Raw genomic sequence first — 23,474 nt, forward strand, 5'->3', positions numbered from 1 at the left:
TATAATACGCTGCAAAGATCATTTCCCCGTGGGGGGATAGCTGCACCTAACATATTTACCTACTATGAGGCAGCAAGGCTTTCCCATGTCACCGCATGTGGCATTAAAGAGGATAGACCGGGCTGGTATCTCCTGGAGGCCTCGGTGGTAGTGGAAGATCTGGGACAATCATATTTAATTTGAGTCCCTAATGGTAGGAAACTTAAACCCTACCTGCATAATGTACAACATAAACTTTTAATATGGGAATCCCTGAGGAACCGACTGTTGATTGCCCCCCATCCCTCGCCAGTACATCGCACAGCAGGGTTATTTCGGGATCTTAAGAATATCAATTTGGATGACTGGATACAGAAGGGATACTCAACTTTAGAGGTTTTTTTAATCAAAACCAAACTCTCTACCTTACCTTGGTAAATGCCAGGTTTGACCCAACCCCACCCTGGTTTCCTTTTGCATCCCTACTATTCCTTAGTTTTTTTAAGACCTGGGGATTTCTCACCTCCTCTATTAGGAGACCTACTCCATGGGAGATCAGATGGAGTAGCGGATCTAAAGACCTTAAACCCCTTACAATACACTATAATTTGCTCTTGTCGGACCTTACCCAGGGTGTTCCGTGGCAACATAAGGCATTGATTAGGATGATAGATATAAATTTCTCTGACCAAGACTGGGACAAGGCTATCTCACTCACTAAAAAGACCATACATTGTGTCACCATGCTGGAAGTATATATCAAAGTACTTCTGAAGTGGCATAGAACCCCAGCCACACTTACTAAAATGTACCCCGAGACCTTGCCCTTGTCTTAGAGAGGCTGTGGAGCTGTGGGCACTGATCTCCACATCTGGTGGGAATGCCTGAAACTATCCTCATTATGGAGGGAGATCAGAGTATGTGCAACTCCCTAAAACTGGCGGCTGCGATATCACCTGCCAGCGGTTTACTGCACATAATGATAAAGGATACGCCACAGATATCGAGGAGACTGCTGATATATATATTCACGGCAACTAAGTTGTGCATCGCTCGGGCCTGGAAATCCCCTGAACCCCCAAGCCTTTCAGAAATTAATAGGATAGTAAATTACATGGCAAGCATGGAGAGACACTTTTATAATTCGATTGATCAAATGAACACCTACTGGCTAATATGGGATGCCTGGCTCCATAAATAAGGAGATTCCTTATACTTAATATTCCCCCCCTTTTTTTTTTATTATACCCCCACTCCCTCTCTCTTCCCTCCTCTTTACTTCTTTACTTCCTCCTTCTCCCTACCTTTTTCCCTTGTCTGTACTATATCTTACTCCCTATGATCTGCAAATTGACACTCATCAGTCTGGCTGCTACATAAAACAAGAATGTACCATGTAATTATGTTTCATACCATCAAGGTTCATAATAGATATGCTTATTTTGGATGTATTACCGAATTCTGCTGATAATGTGACATACCATCTGTGTCTGATAATCGCTCTGATACCATGAAAAGTATCTATGCAAATGTGTTAATATCCTGAGATTTTGGGGCCTATTTATCAAAGGTCTTGCGAACCTGATCCAACAGTGCGGATCAGGTCCGCAAGACCTCGCTGAATGCGGAGAGCAATACGCTCTCCGTATTCAGCATTGCACCAGCAGCTCACAAGAGCTGCTGGTGCAATGCCGCCCCTGCAGACTTGTGGCCACTCGGCCGCCAGCAAGGGGTGTCAATCAACCCGAACGTACTCAGGTTGAATTCCGGTGATTCCTGTCCGCCTCATCAGAGCAGGCGGACAGGGTTATGAAGCAGCGGACTTTAGAACGCTGCTTCATAACTGGTGTTTCTGGCGGTTCTGAAGACTCGCCAGAAACACGGGCCCACAAGCTCCATTCGGAGCATGATAAATGGGCCCCTTTGTATACACCTATATATGGTAATCTCCTTTTTCATTGATAGACTTTTTGTATATACTTGAGTCCGATGATTGTGTTTAATTATGCAAAATTTTCAATAAAACAATTTAAAAAAAAGAAATAAAAAAATAACACTAACCCCCGACGATCCACTTACAGTTATTGAAGTCCTCGCTTAAAGGATCCATCCAGCCGGCAAAGTCCTCATCCAAGCAGCAAGAAGTCTTCATCCAAGCGGCAAGAACTCATCATCCAGGCGACCTCTTTATATGGTCGCTGCCATAAACTGAATGGTCAATGCAAGTGACGCCATCAAAAATGGTGTCCCTTGTATTCCTATTGGCTAAAAGATTTCAATCAGCCAATAGGAATTAAAGCTGCTAAAATCCTATTCAATCAGCCAATAGGATTGAGCTATAATCCTATTGGCTGATTGGATCAGCCAATAGGATGAGAGCTCAATCCTATTGGCTAATTGCGTCAGCCAATAGGATGAGAGCTCAATCCAATCAGCCTATAGGATTTGAGCAGCTCTAATTCCTATTTGCTGATTTAAATCTTTCAGCCGTGCCGGATGGATTAAGATAGAAGATGCAGTCTGGATAAAGACTTCTGGCCTCCTGGATGATGACTTCTTGCCACTTGGATGAAGACTTCTTGCTGCTTGGATGAGGACTTCTTGCCGCTTGGATGAGGACTTCTTGCATCTTGGATGAGGACTTCTTGCTTGCCGCTTGGATGAGGACTTCTTGCCGCTTGGATGAGGACTTCTTGCCGCTTGGATGAGGACTTTGTCGGCTGGATGGATCCTTCAAGCGGGGACTTCAATAACTAAGTGGATTGTCGGGGGTTAGTGTTAGGTTTTTTTAAGGTTTTTTTGGTGGGTTTTTATTTAAGCTTAGGGTTTGGGCGATTCATAAAAGAGCTGAATGCCCTTTTAAGGGCAAGGCAAAAGAGCTAAATGCCCTTTTAAGGGCAATGCCCATCCAAATGCTCTTTTCAGGGCAATGGTTAGCTTAGGTTATTTTAGATAGCTTTTTATTTGGGGGTGGGGTGGGTGATGGGTTTTACTGTTTGTGGGGTGTTTGTATTTTTTTACAGGTAAAAGAGCTGGTATCTTTCGGGCAATGCCCCACAAAAGGCTCTTTTAAGGGCCATTGGCAGTTTATTGTAGGCTAGGGTTTTTTTTATTTTGGGGGGGGGGCTTTTTATTTTGATAGGGCTATTAGATTAGGTGTAAATATATAAAATTGTGATAATTATTTTTTAATTTTTCATAATTTAGTGTTTTTTATTTTATGAAACAGCGTTTTTTTGGGGGGGTAATTTAGTAATTTTTAATAATTTTTAATTGTATATTTTAATAATTTTAGTAGTGTTAGGTTTTTTTAATATAACATTTATTTTATTTAATTGGTAGTTTAATTTAATTGTAGTATAATAGTTAGGGTAGGTTAATTTATATTTTAAAATTATTTTATTTTAATTCTACAGGTAAGTTTAAATTTATTTTAAGATAGGGATGTTGTAATTTTAATGTAAAGTTAGGGGTTTGTTAGGTTTAGGGGTTAATAGCTTAATGTAGTTTTTAGCGATCAATCTTGCAACATCAGATCAATCTTGCAACAATTATGCTGCGGAATTCCGGGATATTTGAGGTTGATAGCTTCATAAATAGGCCCCATTGAATCACTTGATTCATTGTTTAGTATCAGTGCAGAGATTGTATTAGCTGTTTGTAAGCAGTGCATTTCCCACAGCCTCTTAACAAGCAATCAATAATCCAAATAAATATCATGTTATTACATTATAAAAAGAGCATTGAATATGCGATTTCATTACATACTCGCTGATTCCTATTGCGGTAATATTCTTAATGTTTCTGGTGATTCTGTTTCAATGCAGCTACGTTACTATAAGGGATTTCACTTTAGCATTTAAATGCGCATGCGGCTATCATGAATGCGCATGGGATCATGGATGAACTTCTAGGATAGCCGCATGTGCATTTCAAAATGGGGGCGTAGATAGAATGGTGTTAGATGCCCATGGGGGACCAATGAGTTTACAATATCGTTATTCGTCACAGCAAAATATATATTTTTTTAATTTGTGTGGAGGAATGGCGAACAAGTCTGGCGGATTTAAAGGTGAAGAAGTAGTGTTAAAAATTAAATAAAAAAAATAAACAATGAATGAAAGTTCACTTATGTTTAAATGATTTATATAACCATATATAGCGATATACTCAAGTTGACTTTCATTATAAATGTAATATTCGAATTATGCAATATTCGAAATAGAAACATTCGAATTGATATATTTGTATCTACAATGGGGCCCATTTATCAAGCTCCGTATGGAGCTTGAAGGGCCGTGTTTCTGGCGAGCGCCAGAAACACCAGTTATAAAGCAGCGGTCTAAATACCGCTGCTCCATAACCTGTCCGCCTGCTCTGAGGAGGCTGGACAGAACTCACCAGAAATCAACCCGATCCAATATGATCGGGTTGATTGACACCCCCTGCTAACAGCCGCGAATCTGCAGGGTGCGGCATTGCACCAGTAGTTCACAAGAACTGCTGGTGCAATGATAAATGCCGACAGCATACGCTGTGGGCATTTATCGATCTGCAGCGGACATGATCCGCAATATTGCAGTATAATAAATAGGCCCCTATGTATCAATTTACTAAATTCCCTACCACATGAACTATTGAACTTCTGAATAGTATTTGCTAAATTGAATGTTACATTCGAAATTTTGAATGTGGACATTCAATCTAATTATGAACATTTAAAGTCAAAAGTGACACTCGAAAATTGTAAATAATATTAAATTATAGAATTTTTAAGAATATTTGTCATCAACATTTGATTATGTAAATCGAATTTCTACAATAACATTCATTCTAACTTTCAAATATAAACACTTTTGCCCACCCCTAATCTTGATCGGATGTAAAGTGATTACATTAGCTGCAAGGCAGTCTCAATCACAGCACAAAAGGATCAGTCATAAATAATATGTTAAAATAATTTAACACTTGTATCTATGTTATATGAGTACCTGTAGTTTCTTCATTTTGGTTGGGTAAGGTGATCACCTGCTCCCTGCAACCACTGCCCTGATACCCATACTTCCTGTGCTCTGTGACCACTATGAACGCTAACTGCAACTTCCCCCAGGTAAGATGGTACTCACCAGATCTCCCCATCAATTCCAGGTTTCATCCAACTTTATTAATCCCTGTTGCAACTGATTCCCATTCTCTATTATATCTGACCTTACTAACAGCAACTGTTATCTGAGGTCTCATTAATTGCAGCTGTCCCCAACCCATTAACAGCTATCTATTTTCCTTAAAATCAGTTATTTTCTGCATCTAACACAACCACCCCTAATTTTACTATAACCTAGAACCCAAGGGTCCCCTAAAAAATCCACCCAATGCAAACATCCCCTGACACCAAAGGTCCTCTGTAGTACATTAGGGCCCCTTAAAATAAAGGGACCCCTGTAATACTTATCGAAAAATAATATTTCTTAATTTTGTTGCCCCACCTTAATCCTCAGTAAAATTAATGTTGGTACTGAGCTGCTTTTATCAGTAATACCATATAATATATCAGATCTTACTATTTTATCTTTATAGAAAAGCCGGAGATATTGGAGCCCATAAAATTAACCCTCTGTGCACCAGGAGAGGTGCTGTGCTCTGTGAATCTGAGCAAGTTTTACCCTAAAGATATCCAAATTAGATGGAGCTGTGGAGTTGGACATTACAATGAACTTAGCACTAGTAAAGATACAATTACAGTTAATGAAAACCAGACCTATAATGTAAAAAGTGAAAGTAAAATCCCAGAGGATCTTTTTAATGAACCAGGATTCAGAGTGCAGGTGACCTGGGAACATGAATCCACGGATAAGCCTGAGAAGAGGGAGCTGTCTACAAGAGATGCAGGTAACAGGATAGACTTACTTCTTGCTCATCCAGATGTGTCACTAGCTGATATATTATTATTAGTAGTAGTAATAGTTATTTGTAGATCACAAACAGAATTGTGTGTATAATGTTTGATATCTCATTTTACTGATCTTGTAGGATTCATGGTGAAGTGTTTACAAATCTCGCTTTTCTATCATAGAAGTTTTTTAAACAACTACTTAGAATAATGATCACCTGATAGTTTTGCAATAGGAGAGAAAAGAAGAGGACCAGTTGTGACATTAGTATGGTCTTGTATACAGTACCACTATGGTAGCCAAGGGCTGCTTAGACAGTAAATGTGTGAGAGAGATATATATGTAAACATATTTCTCCTGGGATGAGCTGTCTTGTTCAGGAAGACTAACATAGGGACTGTGACAAGACTTAGGGGTATATTTATTAATGTGCGAGCAGACATGATACGATGTCTGCATTTATCATTGCACCAGCAGTTCTTGTGAACTGCTGGTGCAATGCCGCCCCCTGCAGATTGACCACTAGCAGGGGGTGTCAATCAACCCAATCGTATTCGATCAGGTTGATTTCTGTCCGCGGCCTCAGAGCAGGTGGACAAGTTATGAAGCAGCGGTCTTTAGCAACTGCTTCATAACTTCTGTTTCCGGCGAGCCTTCAGGGGCTTGATAAATTGATAAATTGGCCCCTTAATCCTAGAGTCCAGGTAAGGAAAGTATGTAACTGAGGTGGGGTATAAAGCACAACTAAATTAACCCCAGTGTGTAACTGAGGTGGGGTATAAAGCACAACTAAATTAACCCCAGTGTGTAACTGAGGTGGGGTATAAAGCACAACTAAATTAACCCCAGTGTGTAACTGAGGTGGGGTATAAAGCACAACTAAATTAACCCCAGTGTGTAACTGAGGTGGGGTATAAAGCACAACTAAATTAACCCCAGTGTGTAACTGAGGTGGGGTATAAAGCACAACTAAATTAACCCCAGTGTGTAACTGAGGTGGGGTATAAAGCACAACTAAATTAACCCCAGTGTGTAACTGAGGTGGGTATAAAGCACAACTAAATTAACCCCAGTGTGTAACTGAGGTGGGGTATAAAGCACAACTAAATTAACCCCAGTGTGTAACTGAGGTGGGGTATAAAGCACAACTAAATTAACCCCAGTGTGTAACTGAGGTGGGGTATAAAGCACAACTAAATTAACCCCAGTGTGTAACTGAGGTGGGGTATAAAGCACAACTAAATTAACCCCAGTGTGTAACTGAGGTGGGGTATAAAGCACAACTAAATTAACCCCAGTGTGTAACTGAGGTGGGGTATAAAGCACAACTAAATTAACCCCAGTGTGTAACTGAGGTGGGGTATAAAGCACAACTAAATTAACCCCAGTGTGTAACTGAGGTGGGGTATAAAGCACAACTAAATTAACCCCAGTGTGTAACTGAGGTGGGGTATAAAGCACAACTAAATTAACCCCAGTGTGTAACTGAGGTGGGGTATAAAGCACAACTAAATTAACCCCAGTGTGTAACTGAGGTGGGGTATAAAGCACAACTAAATTAACCCCAGTGTGTAACTGAGGTGGGGTATAAAGCACAACTAAATTAACCCCAGTGTGTAACTGAGGTGGGGTATAAAGCACAACTAAATTAACCCCAGTGTGTAACTGAGGTGGGGTATAAAGCACAACTAAATTAACCCCAGTGTGTAACTGAGGTGGGGTATAAAGCACAACTAAATTAACCCCAGTGTGTAACTGAGGTGGGGTATAAAGCACAACTAAATTAACCCCAGTGTGTAACTGAGGTGGGGTATAAAGCACAACTAAATTAACCCCAGTGTGTAACTGAGGTGGGTATAAAGCACAACTAAATTAACCCCAGTGTGTAACTGAGGTGGGGTATAAAGCACAACTAAATTAACCCCAGTGTGTAACTGAGGTGGGGTATAAAGCACAACTAAATTAACCCCAGTGTGTAACTGAGGTGGGGTATAAAGCACAACTAAATTAACCCCAGTGTGTAACTGAGGTGGGGTATAAAGCACAACTAAATTAACCCCAGTGTGTAACTGAGGTGGGGTATAAAGCACAACTAAATTAACCCCAGTGTGTAACTGAGGTGGGGTATAAAGCACAACTAAATTAACCCCAGTGTGTAACTGAGGTGGGGTATAAAGCACAACTAAATTAACCCCAGTGTGTAACTGAGGTGGGGTATAAAGCACAACTAAATTAACCCCAGTGTGTAACTGAGGTGGGGTATAAAGCACAACTAAATTAACCCCAGTGTGTAACTGAGGTGGGGTATAAAGCACAACTAAATTAACCCCAGTGTGTAACTGAGGTGGGGTATAAAGCACAACTAAATTAACCCCAGTGTGTAACTGAGGTGGGGTATAAAGCACAACTAAATTAACCCCAGTGTGTAACTGAGGTGGGTATAAAGCACAACTAAATTAACCACAGTGTGTAACTGAGGTGGGGTATAAAGCACAACTAAATTAACCCCAGTGTGTAACTGAGGTGGGGTATAAAGCACAACTAAATTAACCCCAGTGTGTAACTGAGGTGGGGTATAAAGCACAACTAAATTAACCCCAGTGTGTAACTGAGGTGGGGTATAAAGCACAACTAAATTAACCCCAGTGTGTAACTGAGGTGGGGTATAAAGCACAACTAAATTAACCCCAGTGTGTAACTGAGGTGGGGTATAAAGCACAACTAAATTAACCCCAGTGTGTAACTGAGGTGGGGTATAAAGCACAACTAAATTAACCCCAGTGTGTAACTGAGGTGGGTATAAAGCACAACTAAATTAACCCCAGTGTGTAACTGAGGTGGGGTATAAAGCACAACTAAATTAACCCCAGTGTGTAACTGAGGTGGGGTATAAAGCACAACTAAATTAACCCCAGTGTGTAACTGAGGTGGGGTATAAAGCACAACTAAATTAACCCCAGTGTGTAACTGAGGTGGGGTATAAAGCACAACTAAATTAACCCCAGTGTGTAACTGAGGTGGGTATAAAGCACAACTAAATTAACCCCAGTGTGTAACTGAGGTGGGGTATAAAGCACAACTAAATTAACCCCAGTGTGTAACTGAGGTGGGGTATAAAGCACAACTAAATTAACCCCAGTGTGTAACTGAGGTGGGGTATAAAGCACAACTAAATTAACCCCAGTGTGTAACTGAGGTGGGGTATAAAGCACAACTAAATTAACCCCAGTGTGTAACTGGTTTCATGTAGGGGACTCCAGTGATCATTTGCTGCTGTGCACAATATAGAGAAAGACAATAATACAATTAGTAATCAAGAAGAGTTCTTTGGAGACTTATTAGTGAGTGTCTGTTATGAAGCCAATCATACACTAACGCACTCACTAGTCCTCATCCTTGTCTTATTTAGAAAGGAAACTGTAGTTGAGAGAACAATAAATAAAGTTCTCACACCTTCAGATGAGCACTAGCAGCAGTCACGTACTGTTAGCCAGCTGGTAAAGGGAACTTATAGAGCCCTGGGAATATAGTGACATATATAATATATTGCTTCAGTGGTAAGTATCCTATTCTTTAGTTATTCTGTATTTATAAACATGATATGCTGACTTCCTTCCATCTGATCTAATCAATTGCTTAAATTATATTAATCTTGTGTTACAGACTTTCCTTGGCGCCCACAAGTGACAGAAATAACAAAACCACATTATTTCCTACATCTTAATGAAGCAAAGCTGCAGTGTAAAATCTCTGGGTATTTCCCTAATGCTCTGGATGTGAAATGGTTAAAAAAGGAAGCAGGAAACCAGGAATTATTCCCTTTGTCTCATGGTGACCAATACAAGATCCCTGAGCTGGAAGAGACCAGAGAAGCAGATAACACGTTCACCTGCACAGCCAGTCTGATTATTGTCACTGTGTCATTGCAGACAGAGCAGGGAGCAGAATTTATCTGTCAGTTGGGACATCCAAGTCTAGAGGGACCCCTGGAGAGAAGCACAGGACCACTCATTGTAAAAGGTGAGTTTAGCTGATGCTCTAAGGCAGGGGTGTCAAACTCAAATTCATCGGGGGCCGCATCAGCAGTTTTGTCACCCTCAAAGGGCCGGTTGTATCTGTAGGATTATGTGTCCACTCTTTATTATCATAAATTATTGTCACTGCATTCAATTATTACTGTTTTTTGTAATAATGTAAGTAATAACTAGCTCTGAAAGCAGAAACATAGTCAGAATAATGGCAAGTAGATATTCAAATGTACAATAATTGTACAATTTATTTGAAAATTGATTTTTGGTAACAGACAGTAATTAACAGTAATAAACATACAAATATTGCCAAACACTGTTTATTACACATATGGCAAACACAAGGCATTAACTTTTTTTTAACGTTTCTGACTAGATGGCTTGGACATTTTTGGGTTATTTGATTGTAGTTTATGGTCCCTATACCACTGTAAAGTGACACGGAAGTGGTCAGTATATCCAAAGTTTACCGCTCAGACTTTTAAGCAAAATAATAAGCAGACCACCCCTAATAAGCAGACCCAGTTTACCGCTCAGACTTTTAAGCAGAATAATAAGCAGACGCCCCCTAATAAGCAGACCCCCCCTCCCCCCCACATACATCATATGTACTTACAGTACAGAAGAGAAGGGTTCAGGGGGTTCAGGCAGCCGTTGGATCTGTCACATCACAGGATGGCATGCGCTCAATATAAAAACAAGTGGAGGTTTCCTGTGTAGAGCGGCCGGCGCCGCTAGAGGGCAGACGTTCTCTGGCTTGTAGGCTGCCGCGCATGCGCTGAAGAGGCGGCTTTCTTGTGTCAAAAAAAAAAAAAAGCGAGAATAAAAGGTGAAGGCTGGCGGCCGGCGGCGGCTACACGGGCCACATGACGAGGTCTGGTGGCCCGGATTCGGCCCGCGGGCCTTGTGTTTGACACCCGTGCTCTAAGGTATCTGCTGTGTAATGTTTTCTTTGCACAAGTCAGACAAACCATTTGTCCTCCTTGTGTTGCAGACCACTCATCTCTGTGTTTCCAAAAAGCCATTAAGAAGGCAGCGTTTCTTGTTTTTTGCTGTCTCTTAGTTTTTCAGTTACTGGAGAGCACACTAGTGCTGTATCCATATGGGACTACCCAGGAACACCCTCAAAGAGCAAGATATAATGGCCTAGATTACAAGTGGTGCGCTGTTGACAGGGCAGGATTAGTGTGCAAATTGATATTACAAGTCCATGGTAAATAAAATTTACTAGAGCAGGGAGGGGAAGACGTACGTGAGCAGCTATGACGACGCTAAGTATAGGAGCTGCTGTGGGAAAGTGGCTCCCAATCTTTACTTTGATTTGCGTGGTTGAGTGATAGTAAAATAAATGAGGATGCTCAATGAGATACAGTCCATTTATCGAAACATTAAACAGTTATGACTGATTTTTGTATTTTCAAGAGCAAGAAACAACATTCTAGCAAATAAAACACATCTACAAATATATAGTAAAATATAGATTAGATATTTTTTTGTATAAAGTATTTTTGAGAGATGATTATTTTACTGTTTATATAATTATATGTGCATGTGTATAAATTACTTTAGTTTTATAGGTTGGGAAAAAAATCAAAACAGTCCATGCTCAAAGTAAACTAAGCTGTGTATTGAAGCACTGAGAAAGAGTATTGGGAATACATATTATCTCTTAATAAAGAGTACTGTTCAGTGTATTTATAGTTTGTTCCAGTTTTCATTAATCACCAAGCAGGAGAGTTAGAAAGATGTTATAATCTCAACATTTAAATTTGTCAGATTTCATTTGTGTGAATGAACGGCTACTTTATATGTTTGCACTGCTAACGGACCCTCTTCTCTTTCTCTCTTGTCTGTCACATCTCATCTTTCTCCCATTATGTGACCAAATTATCAAGCTCCGAATGGAGCTTGATGCCCCTGTTTCTGCCGCCGGAAACAGCAGTTATCAAGCAGTGGTCTAAAGACCGCTGCTCCATAACTGGTCCGCTGCCTCTGAGGCTGCGGTTTGCAATCCGCCCGATCCTATACAATCGGGCTGATTGATACCCCCTGCTAGCGGCCGCAAATCTGCAGGGGGCGGCATTGCACAAGGCATTCAGCGATGTCTGTCGGACATGATACGCTACAGCGGATCATGTAAGACAGACATTGATAAATCGGCCCCTGTGTCTTCTCTTTTCCCTCATACTAGTCCTCTCTTCTCTTCCTCTCTATCCTGTTCCTTCTTCCTTCCCTCTTTCTCCTTGTGTCTTTCTCTACTCCTACTCACTTCTGTCTCTGCCATCTCTTCTCTCTCCTACCTCTTCCATTTCTCTCCTTCTGTGTTTTCTCTCTTTTCTTCCCTTTCTCCTACTCCTCTCTTCTGTCTCTCTCTCTTTCCTCCTCTCCCTCTCTCCCTCTATTCACTCTCTCCTCCTCTTCTCTTCTTTCTGCTATTGTATTTGTCCTATCTATTTCCACTCTCCCTTTTCTCTCTTCATTCTCTCTCCTGCAATCTCTTCTGACCTATTTATCCCTCTGCATTTTCTCTCTTCCATCTTCATTCTCTCTCTTCCCTCTGTTCCTTTTCTCTCCTTTCTTTCTCCATACATCTCTCCTACTACTACTGTCTATGCCCTCTATTCTCTATCCTATCTCCTCCATTTCTCTCCCTCTGTGTTTTCGATTTTCTCTCCTTTCTTTTCTCCTCATTTCTTCTCTCTGTTTCCTCTTCTCTTCTCTGCAATATCTCTTCCCTCTGTGGTTTCTCTCTTTTCTTCCCTCTCTCCTCCTCCTCTTGTCTCTTTCTTTCCTCCTTTCTATCTCACCTTCTATTTCCTCTCTCCTCCTCCTCTTTTCTTTCTTTCTGCTCTATTATTTGTCCTATCTATTCCCTCTCTCCACATCAGATTAAATCCCTCGCCCGGCAACCCCTCTGTCAGCCCAATACATTAATATCCCACAGGCCTCCCTGCTGCTTGTGTTTCCCATACTTGTAATGTGCTGTCTCCTAAGCCTGTTTATAGGTAGTAGAGAAGAGATGCTGAAGTGCTGGGCCTGACTTTCTTACTGCCTGATATAGGGACAGAAATGTGACAGGCACTGCACCAGATAGCATGTGACCCCTTAGTGCAGCAGTCTTGGAGCTGTTAAAATCACTCCAAGCTCTATACCTGGAGTATTTGCTTTATTTTTTACTTCACCAAATGTGGGATTTTATTATGATCATTTCACTTGTCTAATCCCTCAGATATTTTATGGGTAAGGAGCATTTCCGTTTCTGACAGAGCCATCACATTAGAGGTCAACAGCCACAACCCAGAAGACATTGTGATAAAATGGAGTCGAGTTAAGTCTAAACCTAAGAATGATAAGATCGTTGATGGCCACATAAAACAAAGTCATAAATCTAACGGTGACGGCAGCTGCACAATAAATCATGTATGTGAGGTCATGAGAACAAGAGATCTATTGAAATCAAAAGACATTTACTTTAAAGCTGTGGTGGAGCACAAGATACTGAAGTGTCCAAAGGAGCTGAACGTCTTACGCAGAGGAGGTAAAACATTTTATATTTGTACAGAACCTTTATTGTCATTGCATTAATATAAGATAAAAGGGAAACCGTAGATTCTGTAGAACCTCACAACAATAAACCATTTCATGCCTCGGACATCACTAATTTGTACTAACCACTAAGGGCTCGATTTATCAAAGCTGAGGTGGACAAGGGTGCATATATGCGCTCCTGCATGCCTCAGCTCGCCTCTGGCGGGGCGAATTTCCCCGGCAGAAATTACCATTGCACACTAGCGTAATTTTGCTCTCGCGTGCAATCCCGTCCCCTGCCCGCGCACAGCCCATCACACACAGGCAGGAGATGTCAATCTACTTGGTCGGACTAGACCGTGGAGATTGAATTTCGCCACCTTAGATGACCTTTGATGACTGCGCTTGTTAAATACGGCAAGCAGGTTCTTGTGAGAACTTGCAGCCGTAGGGGCTTTAATAAATCGAGCCCTAAGAATGGGCTAACTTACTTCAATAGGAATGATACAAATATTTTAATGTTTACAATCCAATCCATTAGAATTTCTGTGTGATATTATATGTACTTTAAAAGTAATAAGGGGAACCAAACATAGTGATACAAACCATATAGGTACCTTAAATCCACAATGAAATAATAAATGGAAATCTCCCAAAAATGCAGAAGCACATATTATCTATCCATCTATACCAAGTACATAAGTTTGTCTTGATTAGGCCAGTGCATGCTAACAATATTAAGTTAACTAGTCAGAAGAAATAGCTTTGCTGCATATTTATTTTCTATTTAGTGTTATGGTGTGCTTGCTTTAAATGTCTTTGTTATAGACTTTTAGGGGCCAAACTATCAAGCTCCGAATGGAGCTTGATGCCCCTGTTTCCTTCAGGCTCGCCGGAAACAGCAGTTATGAAAAAGCAGTCTAAAGACCGCTGCTCCATAATTTGTCTGCCTTCTCTGAGGCTGCGGACATCAATCCGCCAAATCCTATACGATCGGGCTGATTGACACCCCCTTGACTGCATTGCACAAGCAGTTCACAAGAAATGCTTGTGCAGTGTTAAATGCCAACAGGGTATGCTGTCGGCATTTAGCGATGTTGGGCGGACACGATCCGCTACAGCAGATCATGTCCGTCCGACATATGATAAATTTACCCCATAGGGAGTAATATAGTAAGCATACAGAAAACAATTGGCTCCAGGAAAACTTGAACTGCAGTAACAGTAATTTAATTATCACGGGCAAATTGTTTTATCGATGTGCGGCGGACATGATACGCTACATTGTATCATGTCCACTCGCAACTGTCATAAATTGGCCCCTTAGTGGTTGATTTAACAAGGCCTGAATGGCCCTTGTTCGAAAACAGCTGTTATGACTTGTCCGCTGGCTCTGAAGGCTGCAGTCTTCAATCCGCCCGATCCTATATGATCGGGCTTATTGACACCCCATGCTATTGAATCTGCAGGGGGCGGCATTGCACAAGCAGTTCTGGTGAACTGCTTGTGCAATGATATATGCTGGCAGTGTATGCTGTCGGCATTCAGCGATGTCTGTCGGACATGATACGCTACAGTGTATCATGTCAGGCAGACATTGGTAAATCTATCCCTTAGTTTGGGGCCAAAGTTTAAAGATTTGCTAAAACATGTAAAGAAAAAGCTAGTTCTTCCTTAATGCACATGAATATTTATATGATCCTTAAATGCTCATCTGGCCAAATTGTCTAAAAAAAAAAGGTTTTTAAAAAATACAAAGCTATTGGGGCAGGCAATTATATGCTTGCTGAAGGGAAACTAATGTTATGTAGTGAAGATCTAAAGAGTAAAACAAATGGGGTGTGTGTGAAAAATAATGTGTTTGTGTGTGAGTGTATGTGTGTGAGTCTGTGTGTGTGAGAAACCGGGAGTGTGAGTAATGTACATTTAAGATTGTGTGTTTAGTTTAGCATAAATTGTATATGTTTGTGTGAGAAATAATGTGTTTGTGTGTGTGAGGCTGTGTGTAAGAGAGAGTTTGAGAGAGAGTGTGTCTTTGGTTGTGTGTGTGTGCTAGAGATAGTGTGTGTGTGAATGTGAGATTGTGTGTGTGTGAGAGATTGTGAGAGAAAGTGTGTGAGTGTGTGTGCTAGAGAGAATTTGTGTGAGAGTGTGAGATTGTTTGTGTGTGTGTGAGAGGCTGGAAGAGAATGTGTGTGAGTGTGTGTGTGTGCTAGAGAGAATGTGTGTGTGAGAGTGTTTGTGAGATTGTGTGTGTGTGTGAGAGAGACTGGGAGAGAATGTGTGTGTACTAGACAGAGTGTGTGTAAGAGTGTTTGTGAGAGAGTTTGAATGTCTATGTGCGAGTTGGTGTATGTGTATTATTATCTTTATATTTTCAAGTTAGTCTACACTACAAGAATAAAGTGTGCAAACATTGTAGTCAAACTGTACAGGTGAAAACTCTTGCCCACTATACTTAAAATTTTTTAGAGGGAACATTATTTGAGATTGGTGTATCTCACTAAGGCCCTGATATTCAAAGATTCTCCAGCTTGGAGAGAAATTGCAGATCAGACTTCACAAAGGCTGAACTCACTGAATTTTCAAAAGAAAAAGGGACCAATTTATTAAGATGCAGGCGGACGCCGCTAAATACCGACAGCATACGCTGTCTGCATTTAACATTGCACAAGCATTTCTAGTGAAATGCTTGTGCAATGCCACTCCCTGCAGATTTACGGCCAATCAGCCGCTAGAAGGAGGTTTCAATCATATTGATCGTATCAGATAGTTATGATTGCTTTCCGCCGCCTCAGAGGTTGCGGATAAGTTAAGAAGCAGCGGAAACTGCTGCATTCGTAGCATGTTAAATCGGCCCCAAAGGGCGTAATTCTCCAGCACTGCCAGATCTCTCTCTCATTTCTATATATGAAGGAGAGACAAGCCCAGTGCAATACAGCAGTGTGGGATATGAGAGTTATGTTACACTTCTTTGTTACTTTAACAAGTTAAGATCATGCTTTGTATATTTCTGTTTATATACACAAATTACATTGCACCTTGAATTTGCTGCATTGCAAACTAAAACTGATAGTTTCAGAAAGTGGGAGGGACAATGCAGTTCCCTGGGCTGAACAATGGAGTTCCCAGGGTAGGTCTGAAGCTCTCTCTCAAGTATTGTGAAATTTTCTAAGCATTTTAAACAAGCTGGTCTCACTGATTAGTCTCGCTAGCTGTATACAGGTGAAGTTTGCTCAAAATTCACAATAGACGTATTTTAACTAACAGAAAAGTAATAAATACTAAAATATAGACAAAAAGCAAGTTACATTGTAGTGAAAACATTTTAGTTCAATTTGTAATTGATGCAAACGGGGCCTTTATATCAGTCACAAGGCGGGGTTCTCCAGTTACCTTCTCTCTCCCATGTGAAATCTTGTATCCTAGAGAGCTTCATTAGTTTCTATAGAAGGCATCTCTCTGGGATTTCCAGGTTCCTCCCCTTTGTATTAAATAAATCAGCAAATCCTGCTGCTATGAAGTCTGCTCTATAATTAGAATTTTTAAAATCACAATCCTGCAAAGTTAAAATGTAATAAAATGTAATCTGAATTGTAAAGTGATATAAAATAGAAAGCACAAAAGTGAACATGCAGCAGAACTGTCATGTCATGCAGGGCTATATTGTACTGGGCTTGTGTCACCTTCACATACAGAAATGCAGGGAACGCCCCTTGAAGAAGTAAAGCAAAATCTGCCTTTTGAAGATTTCACTAGGGATCTTGCAGTGCTGGAAGATCTGACCTGAGCAGAGAGGTTTTGAATATCAGGGCCAAAGGGGCATAACCTACCTTTCTCTGTGCAAATACAAGACACATACATACAGTATAGTGCTCAATAAAATAAACATTTCAAAAGAGAATTACATGTACACTGTAAAAAACATAATGGAATTATGCATAAAACTTAATAGCCTGTGTTGTGAGCTGGATTAAGCAACATAGGACAAGAGTTGTAGTTAGAAATGCTTAGCATTTGATTGGGATTTGATTGGGAACTCCTGCTTTAAAGTATTTTTTTTTTGCAAATGTATATATTAACTGAAAGTTTGTTTTTTTACACACAGGGAAATTTTACCTAATGTTAGAGGGTAAGGAGCAAATTCTTCTGACGGACAAACCTCATATGTTTAATGCAGCCAACACCCATCAGACCACAGGACAGTGATACAGTTGTTGTGCCCTTAGGTAAGTGTAACATACTCAAACCATTACTATTTAGAGGTATCTGAGGGCTCATTGCTGTGACCATGCACCCGTACCTATAACACTGGTACTCATATTAAATAGGTCAAGTGTTATAAGCCGTTGCCCCATCACAAAAATATACATCACCCCTGCACTTAATCCAAACTGTGATCCCCCCAACACAAGGTAACCCTAACATTAACATCCAGTGCACCTGGTACAAACTGCAACCCCCTATCAGATGTTAAGCCCAAACTACAACACTCCACTTAACCATACCTCCCAACATTTTAAAATTCAAAAGAGGGACACCCCACCCCCCCAACAGCAAAAAAAATTAAAAGTGGTGGTGGGGAGCAGGGATGGGGCTTAAAAATAATCATAAGACCAAAGTAATAAAAATAAAATTCTAAATAAAGTCATATCTTGTAATACTCTTAAGCAGCAAATCAAACACAAGTTCAAACCACTGGTATAACTATGTGAGCTCTGTATTTAATTAGCCTTTGCAGAGACAGTGCTAAATATTTTTATCTTAATTGGACATTTAATAATAGATTCTTTAAAACTGCTCTCTCCATTCACTACATAGCATACACTTACACATGCAGATACACACTCACTACATAGCATACACTTATACATGCAGATACACACACACACTACATAGTATACACTTATACATGCAGATACACACACACACTACATAGCATACACTTATACACGCAGATACACACACACACTACATAGCATACACTTATACATGCAGATACACACACACACTACATAGCATATACTTACACATGCAGATACACACACACACTACATAGCATACACTTATACACGCAGATACACAGACACTACATAGCATACACTTATACATGCAGATACACACACACTATATAGCATACACTTACACATGCAGATACACACTCACTACATAGCATACACTTATACAGGCAGATACACACACACTACATAGCATACACTTATACATGCAGATACACACACACTACATAGCATACACTTACACATGCAGATACACACACACACACTACATAGTATACACTTACACATGCAGATACACACACACTACACAGCATACACTTACACATGCAGATACACACACACTACATAGTATACACTTACACATGCAGATACACACACACACACTACATATACACTTATACATGCAGATACACACACACACTACATAGCATACACTTACACATGCAGATACACACACACTACATAGCATACACTTATACATGCAGATACATACACATACACACACAACATAGCATACACTTATACATGCAGATACACATACACACACACTACATAGCATACACTTATACATGTAGATACACACACACACTACATAGCATACACTTATACATGCAGATACACACACACACAAACTACATAGCATACACTTTTTACATGCAGATACACACTTATACATACAGATACACACACACTACATAGCTTACACTTATACATGCAGATACACACACACTACATAGCATACACTTATACATGCAGATACACACACACTACATAGCATACACTTACACATGCAGATACACACACACACACTACATAGTATACACTTACACATGCAGATACACACACACTACACAGCATACACTTATACATGCAGATACACACACACACTACATAGTATACACTTATACATGCAGATACACACACACTACATAGCATACACTTATACATGCAGATACACAGACACTACATAGCATACACTTATACATGCAGATACACACACACTACATAGCATATACTTACACATGCAGATACACACTCACTACATAGCATACACTTATACAGGCAGATACACACACACTACATAGCATACACTTATACATGCAGATACACACACACTACATAGCATACACTTACACATGCAGATACACACACACACTACATAGTATACACTTACACATGCAGATACACACACACACTACACAGCATACACTTACACATGCAGATACACACACACTACATTTATACACTTACACATGCAGATACACATACACACACTACATAGCATACACTTATACATGTAGATACACACACACACTACATAGCATACACTTATACATGCAGATACACACACACAAACTACATAGCATACACTTTTTACATGCAGATACACACTTATACATACAGATACACACACACTACATAGCTTACACTTATACATGCAGATAAACACACTACATAGCCTACACATATACAGGTAGATACATACACATACACTACACACACAACATAGCATACACTGATACATGCAGATATACACACACACAACATAGCATACACTTATACATGCAGATACACACACACTATAGCATACACTTATACATGCAGATACACAGACACTACATAGTATACACTTATATATGCAGATACACACACACACTACATAGCATACACTTATACATGCAGATACAGACACCACATAGTATACACTTATACATACAGATACACACACACACACATACTACATAGCTTACACTTATACATGCAGATACAAACACGCACACTACATAGCATAAACTTTTACATACAGATACACACACTTATAGATACAGATAGACACACACACACTACATCATGTATGGGTATATGTAATTAATTGTATGGTGTCCTGGGGTTGGCAAGCACATTAGCTGGCAGTCTGTGGCTGCCACTGTTCGTTACCCTGGTGCTAGCACTGCTCATTGTATAAAACTGAAGGCATGCTAGTATTATCACCAGGGGTTAGACATCATCACTAACAGAGGTAGGTTAGAGTGGTCACCATTACCTGAGGTCAGAGGGTATACAGCCTTCTTACTCCTGCCTAACCCACACACCACACACCATTCCTTTTCCACAGGGAATTGAACAGGTATCTAACCCTGGGAGAGCAAAGCCAACTGCTTCTGAGTATGGGCCCATTAGAATTTTTTTTTTAATGCATGGGGCAATGCGAGACAGACCCCTAAAATTGGGACTGTCCTGCGAAAATTGGGACAGTCGGGGGGGTATGATTTAACCCTAACAGTGAATCCACAATTTAATTTGCACTGTGAGGGGTACAGGGTTAAGTGAGGTGAGGAGATAGATGTTTGATTATATCTATATACTATCATTATAAGAAATATATATTGTCATAGTTTTACCAATGAGACAAATTTTCACTTACAAAATAAGAATACACTATATAAAATATCTGAATTTTAATGAGGCAAATACATATATGTTTTATAATGCATGCATACGTGCATGGGGGGGGGGGGGGTTCACAGCAGTTCAGAAAGGTCCAGAATTCCAGTGCTGCCCACTCCTATTTGCTTTGTTTAGTGGCAGAATTGTCTATCATTTATACCTGGCTGCCACATATTCACAACAACACCAGGTTCAGCTCTCTCCTCCCTCTTACTTTCCTCCTGTAATTGCATGTAGACCTGTCATAAGGAGGTTTTGAATGAAAATAGGAGACAGAATTGGTCAACAGACCCAGGTAAGGGGACAGACAAGGGTTAAATCACTGGAGTGCATGTTAGTGTGTTATGCAGAAGTAATGTAACACCTTGATATGCCATATATGTTTCTGGAAGCCAGTGTATTAGTTCATTGCTGCAAGTGTGTTATGGGTCAATTAAGTGATTAAAGGAACATTAAACAGTAAATACATCATATGCACCTTCCACTAAATAGACAAGCACAAAGTTAGATTGTGTTTGGCAGTGCACGTTTACTTTCAGCTTGTAAACAATATTGATATCACGACCCGCTCTGCAGTAATCTAGCCCTTAGTGTTTAATGTCCCTTTAATTCACTGAAAAAAATATGTAACAGGCAATCAAATGGCTAAATCACGGATTTCCATTTCTATGGCAATCAGTTGGTTAAATCTTTATTTTGTGTATGCATTGCCAAGAAGTTAAATTACTGCCCTTTTGTAGGTATCAGTGATGTGTGTAACTGGCAATCAAGGAGTTAAATTACTGTTTTGTGCTTGTTTCCAAAGGATAAATCACTGTGGCATGTTACTAACAACCAATATAATTTATGTTGTATATGTTGCAGGTAAAGTAAGAAATTGGGTTATCCTAGCATTACCCGGGTAAACCTGACATTACCCAAGCGGCTGTGGGTAACGCCTGATGTAACATGATAAATATTCTCAGAGGGCATCGAGTCACTGCATCAAACATAGATGCACTGTAATTCACACATCTACACTATCTTTTTTGCCTCCGCCTAGGAGGGGGGTATACCTCATTCACTTGGGGTTGATGGCAGAGGATCGGCGGGGTGCACCCCTTCAACACCCCCAGACAGAGGCAAAAAAAATAGTTTTGATGGGGGAATTACATTACATCTGGCTTTACCCACAGCCGCTTTGGTAATGTCAGATTTATTTGGATAATTATAGAATTACTGGGATTACTGACTTTACCTGTAACATATATATAAAATCATATGCACACTTACACAAACAATGAAAACTGATACTTGGCTGACACCTCTGATCAAATTTGCTAAGACTTAAAATAAAATGTTTTTTTTTTATTGGGTTTTTTGTAGTTGTTTTTCAGAATGTTTTTATTGCAGTAATTGTAAGTTGCTAAATTTACAAAATAGGAAAAACCTTTTAATGAAAACTGCCTGTGTGGATAAACTCTGCTTGTATCTTCTTTTGCTGCCTGAGGTTTGACTACTGATTCATTCTTATCTTAAAACGGACATACTTTTTGCATCTTTAATGTGTTCCCAATGATCCATTTAAGGGCTAGATTAGAAGTGCCGTGATGACCTTACCAATACCATGAGTCGCAATAACAATTTCCCGACCTTGCTAAGTCTAACGTTGTATTACAAGTGGGGTTGAGTGAATGTTTCTCAACTTTGGAAAAATGAAACAAATTTGAACACAATCATTCGTTCATTTCAAATTACGAATGTTTGTACAACATTTTAACATTTGTTTAATGTAATGGTATTTCTAATACTTTCTTTAAATGTAATATTCTAATTATGCAATATTTCGAAATAGAAACATTCAAATTGATATATTTTAAGAATATTCGTTCTTATCAACATTTGATTATGTAAATCGAATTTCTACAATAACATTCGTTATAACATTTAAATTATATAACTAATTACAAGTTGAAAGTAAACACAACATGAAATTTAGTTTGGTCTTGTCAAGTTAGCGCGAGTGAAGACCTTGCAGGTTAGAACTAAACAAAAAGTTGCATTACACACAACAAAAATGCATTTGAAAAAAGCCCTTTTCACTCAAATTCCTTTAAACACGAAAAAACATTTTTTATTAAGTTGCAATATATAATAATGTGTTTTAGTGTGTATTTACTGTGAATATTTTACATTCAGTTCTTCACATAGTGAACAATTTCCTATGTATTTTTTAAATATACAGTATGTTCCTGTATATACTGTATATACCTATATATTCATATATATAAATATCTATATACATATTTATATATATTCATATGTATTTATATATATATATATATATATATATATATATATATATATATATATATATATATATACTGTATATATATACATACATTTTCTTCTATGTTAAGAACATTGGAAGGTAAAATATTCATAATTAATGTCAGATATAGCGCACTCCCGGTTGAGTTTGCGTGAAAGCTAGAAGTGCTAGGTTATTTTTTTTTTAAATCAAGCTTCATTGAAGTCTATTAGGAGAATAAGTTATTATGGTCGGGGTAACCAAAGTCCTGAAGTTTGTGTGCATCAGGTTT

At 39.4% G+C, this 23,474-nt stretch overlaps 1 protein-coding gene across 2 annotated transcripts in view; it reads left to right on the forward strand.

The window, feature by feature from the left end:
- Positions 1-23,474, forward strand: part of LOC128642025 (uncharacterized) — a 135,691-nt gene that overhangs the window by 107,195 nt on the left and 5,022 nt on the right. For both annotated transcript variants that reach the window (XM_053694665.1, XM_053694666.1), the window contains exons 9-12: positions 5,557-5,868; positions 9,534-9,890; positions 13,128-13,436; positions 17,535-17,655. In XM_053694665.1, the coding sequence (XP_053550640.1) occupies positions 5,557-5,868; positions 9,534-9,890; positions 13,128-13,436; positions 17,535-17,635 (1,079 nt within the window). In that variant the 3' untranslated portion in view covers positions 17,636-17,655. The remainder of the gene's footprint in view (positions 1-5,556; positions 5,869-9,533; positions 9,891-13,127; positions 13,437-17,534; positions 17,656-23,474) is intronic.

Source organism: Bombina bombina, chromosome 11 (genome assembly GCF_027579735.1).
Source record: "Bombina bombina isolate aBomBom1 chromosome 11, aBomBom1.pri, whole genome shotgun sequence".
Lineage (NCBI taxonomy): Eukaryota > Metazoa > Chordata > Amphibia > Anura > Bombinatoridae > Bombina > Bombina bombina.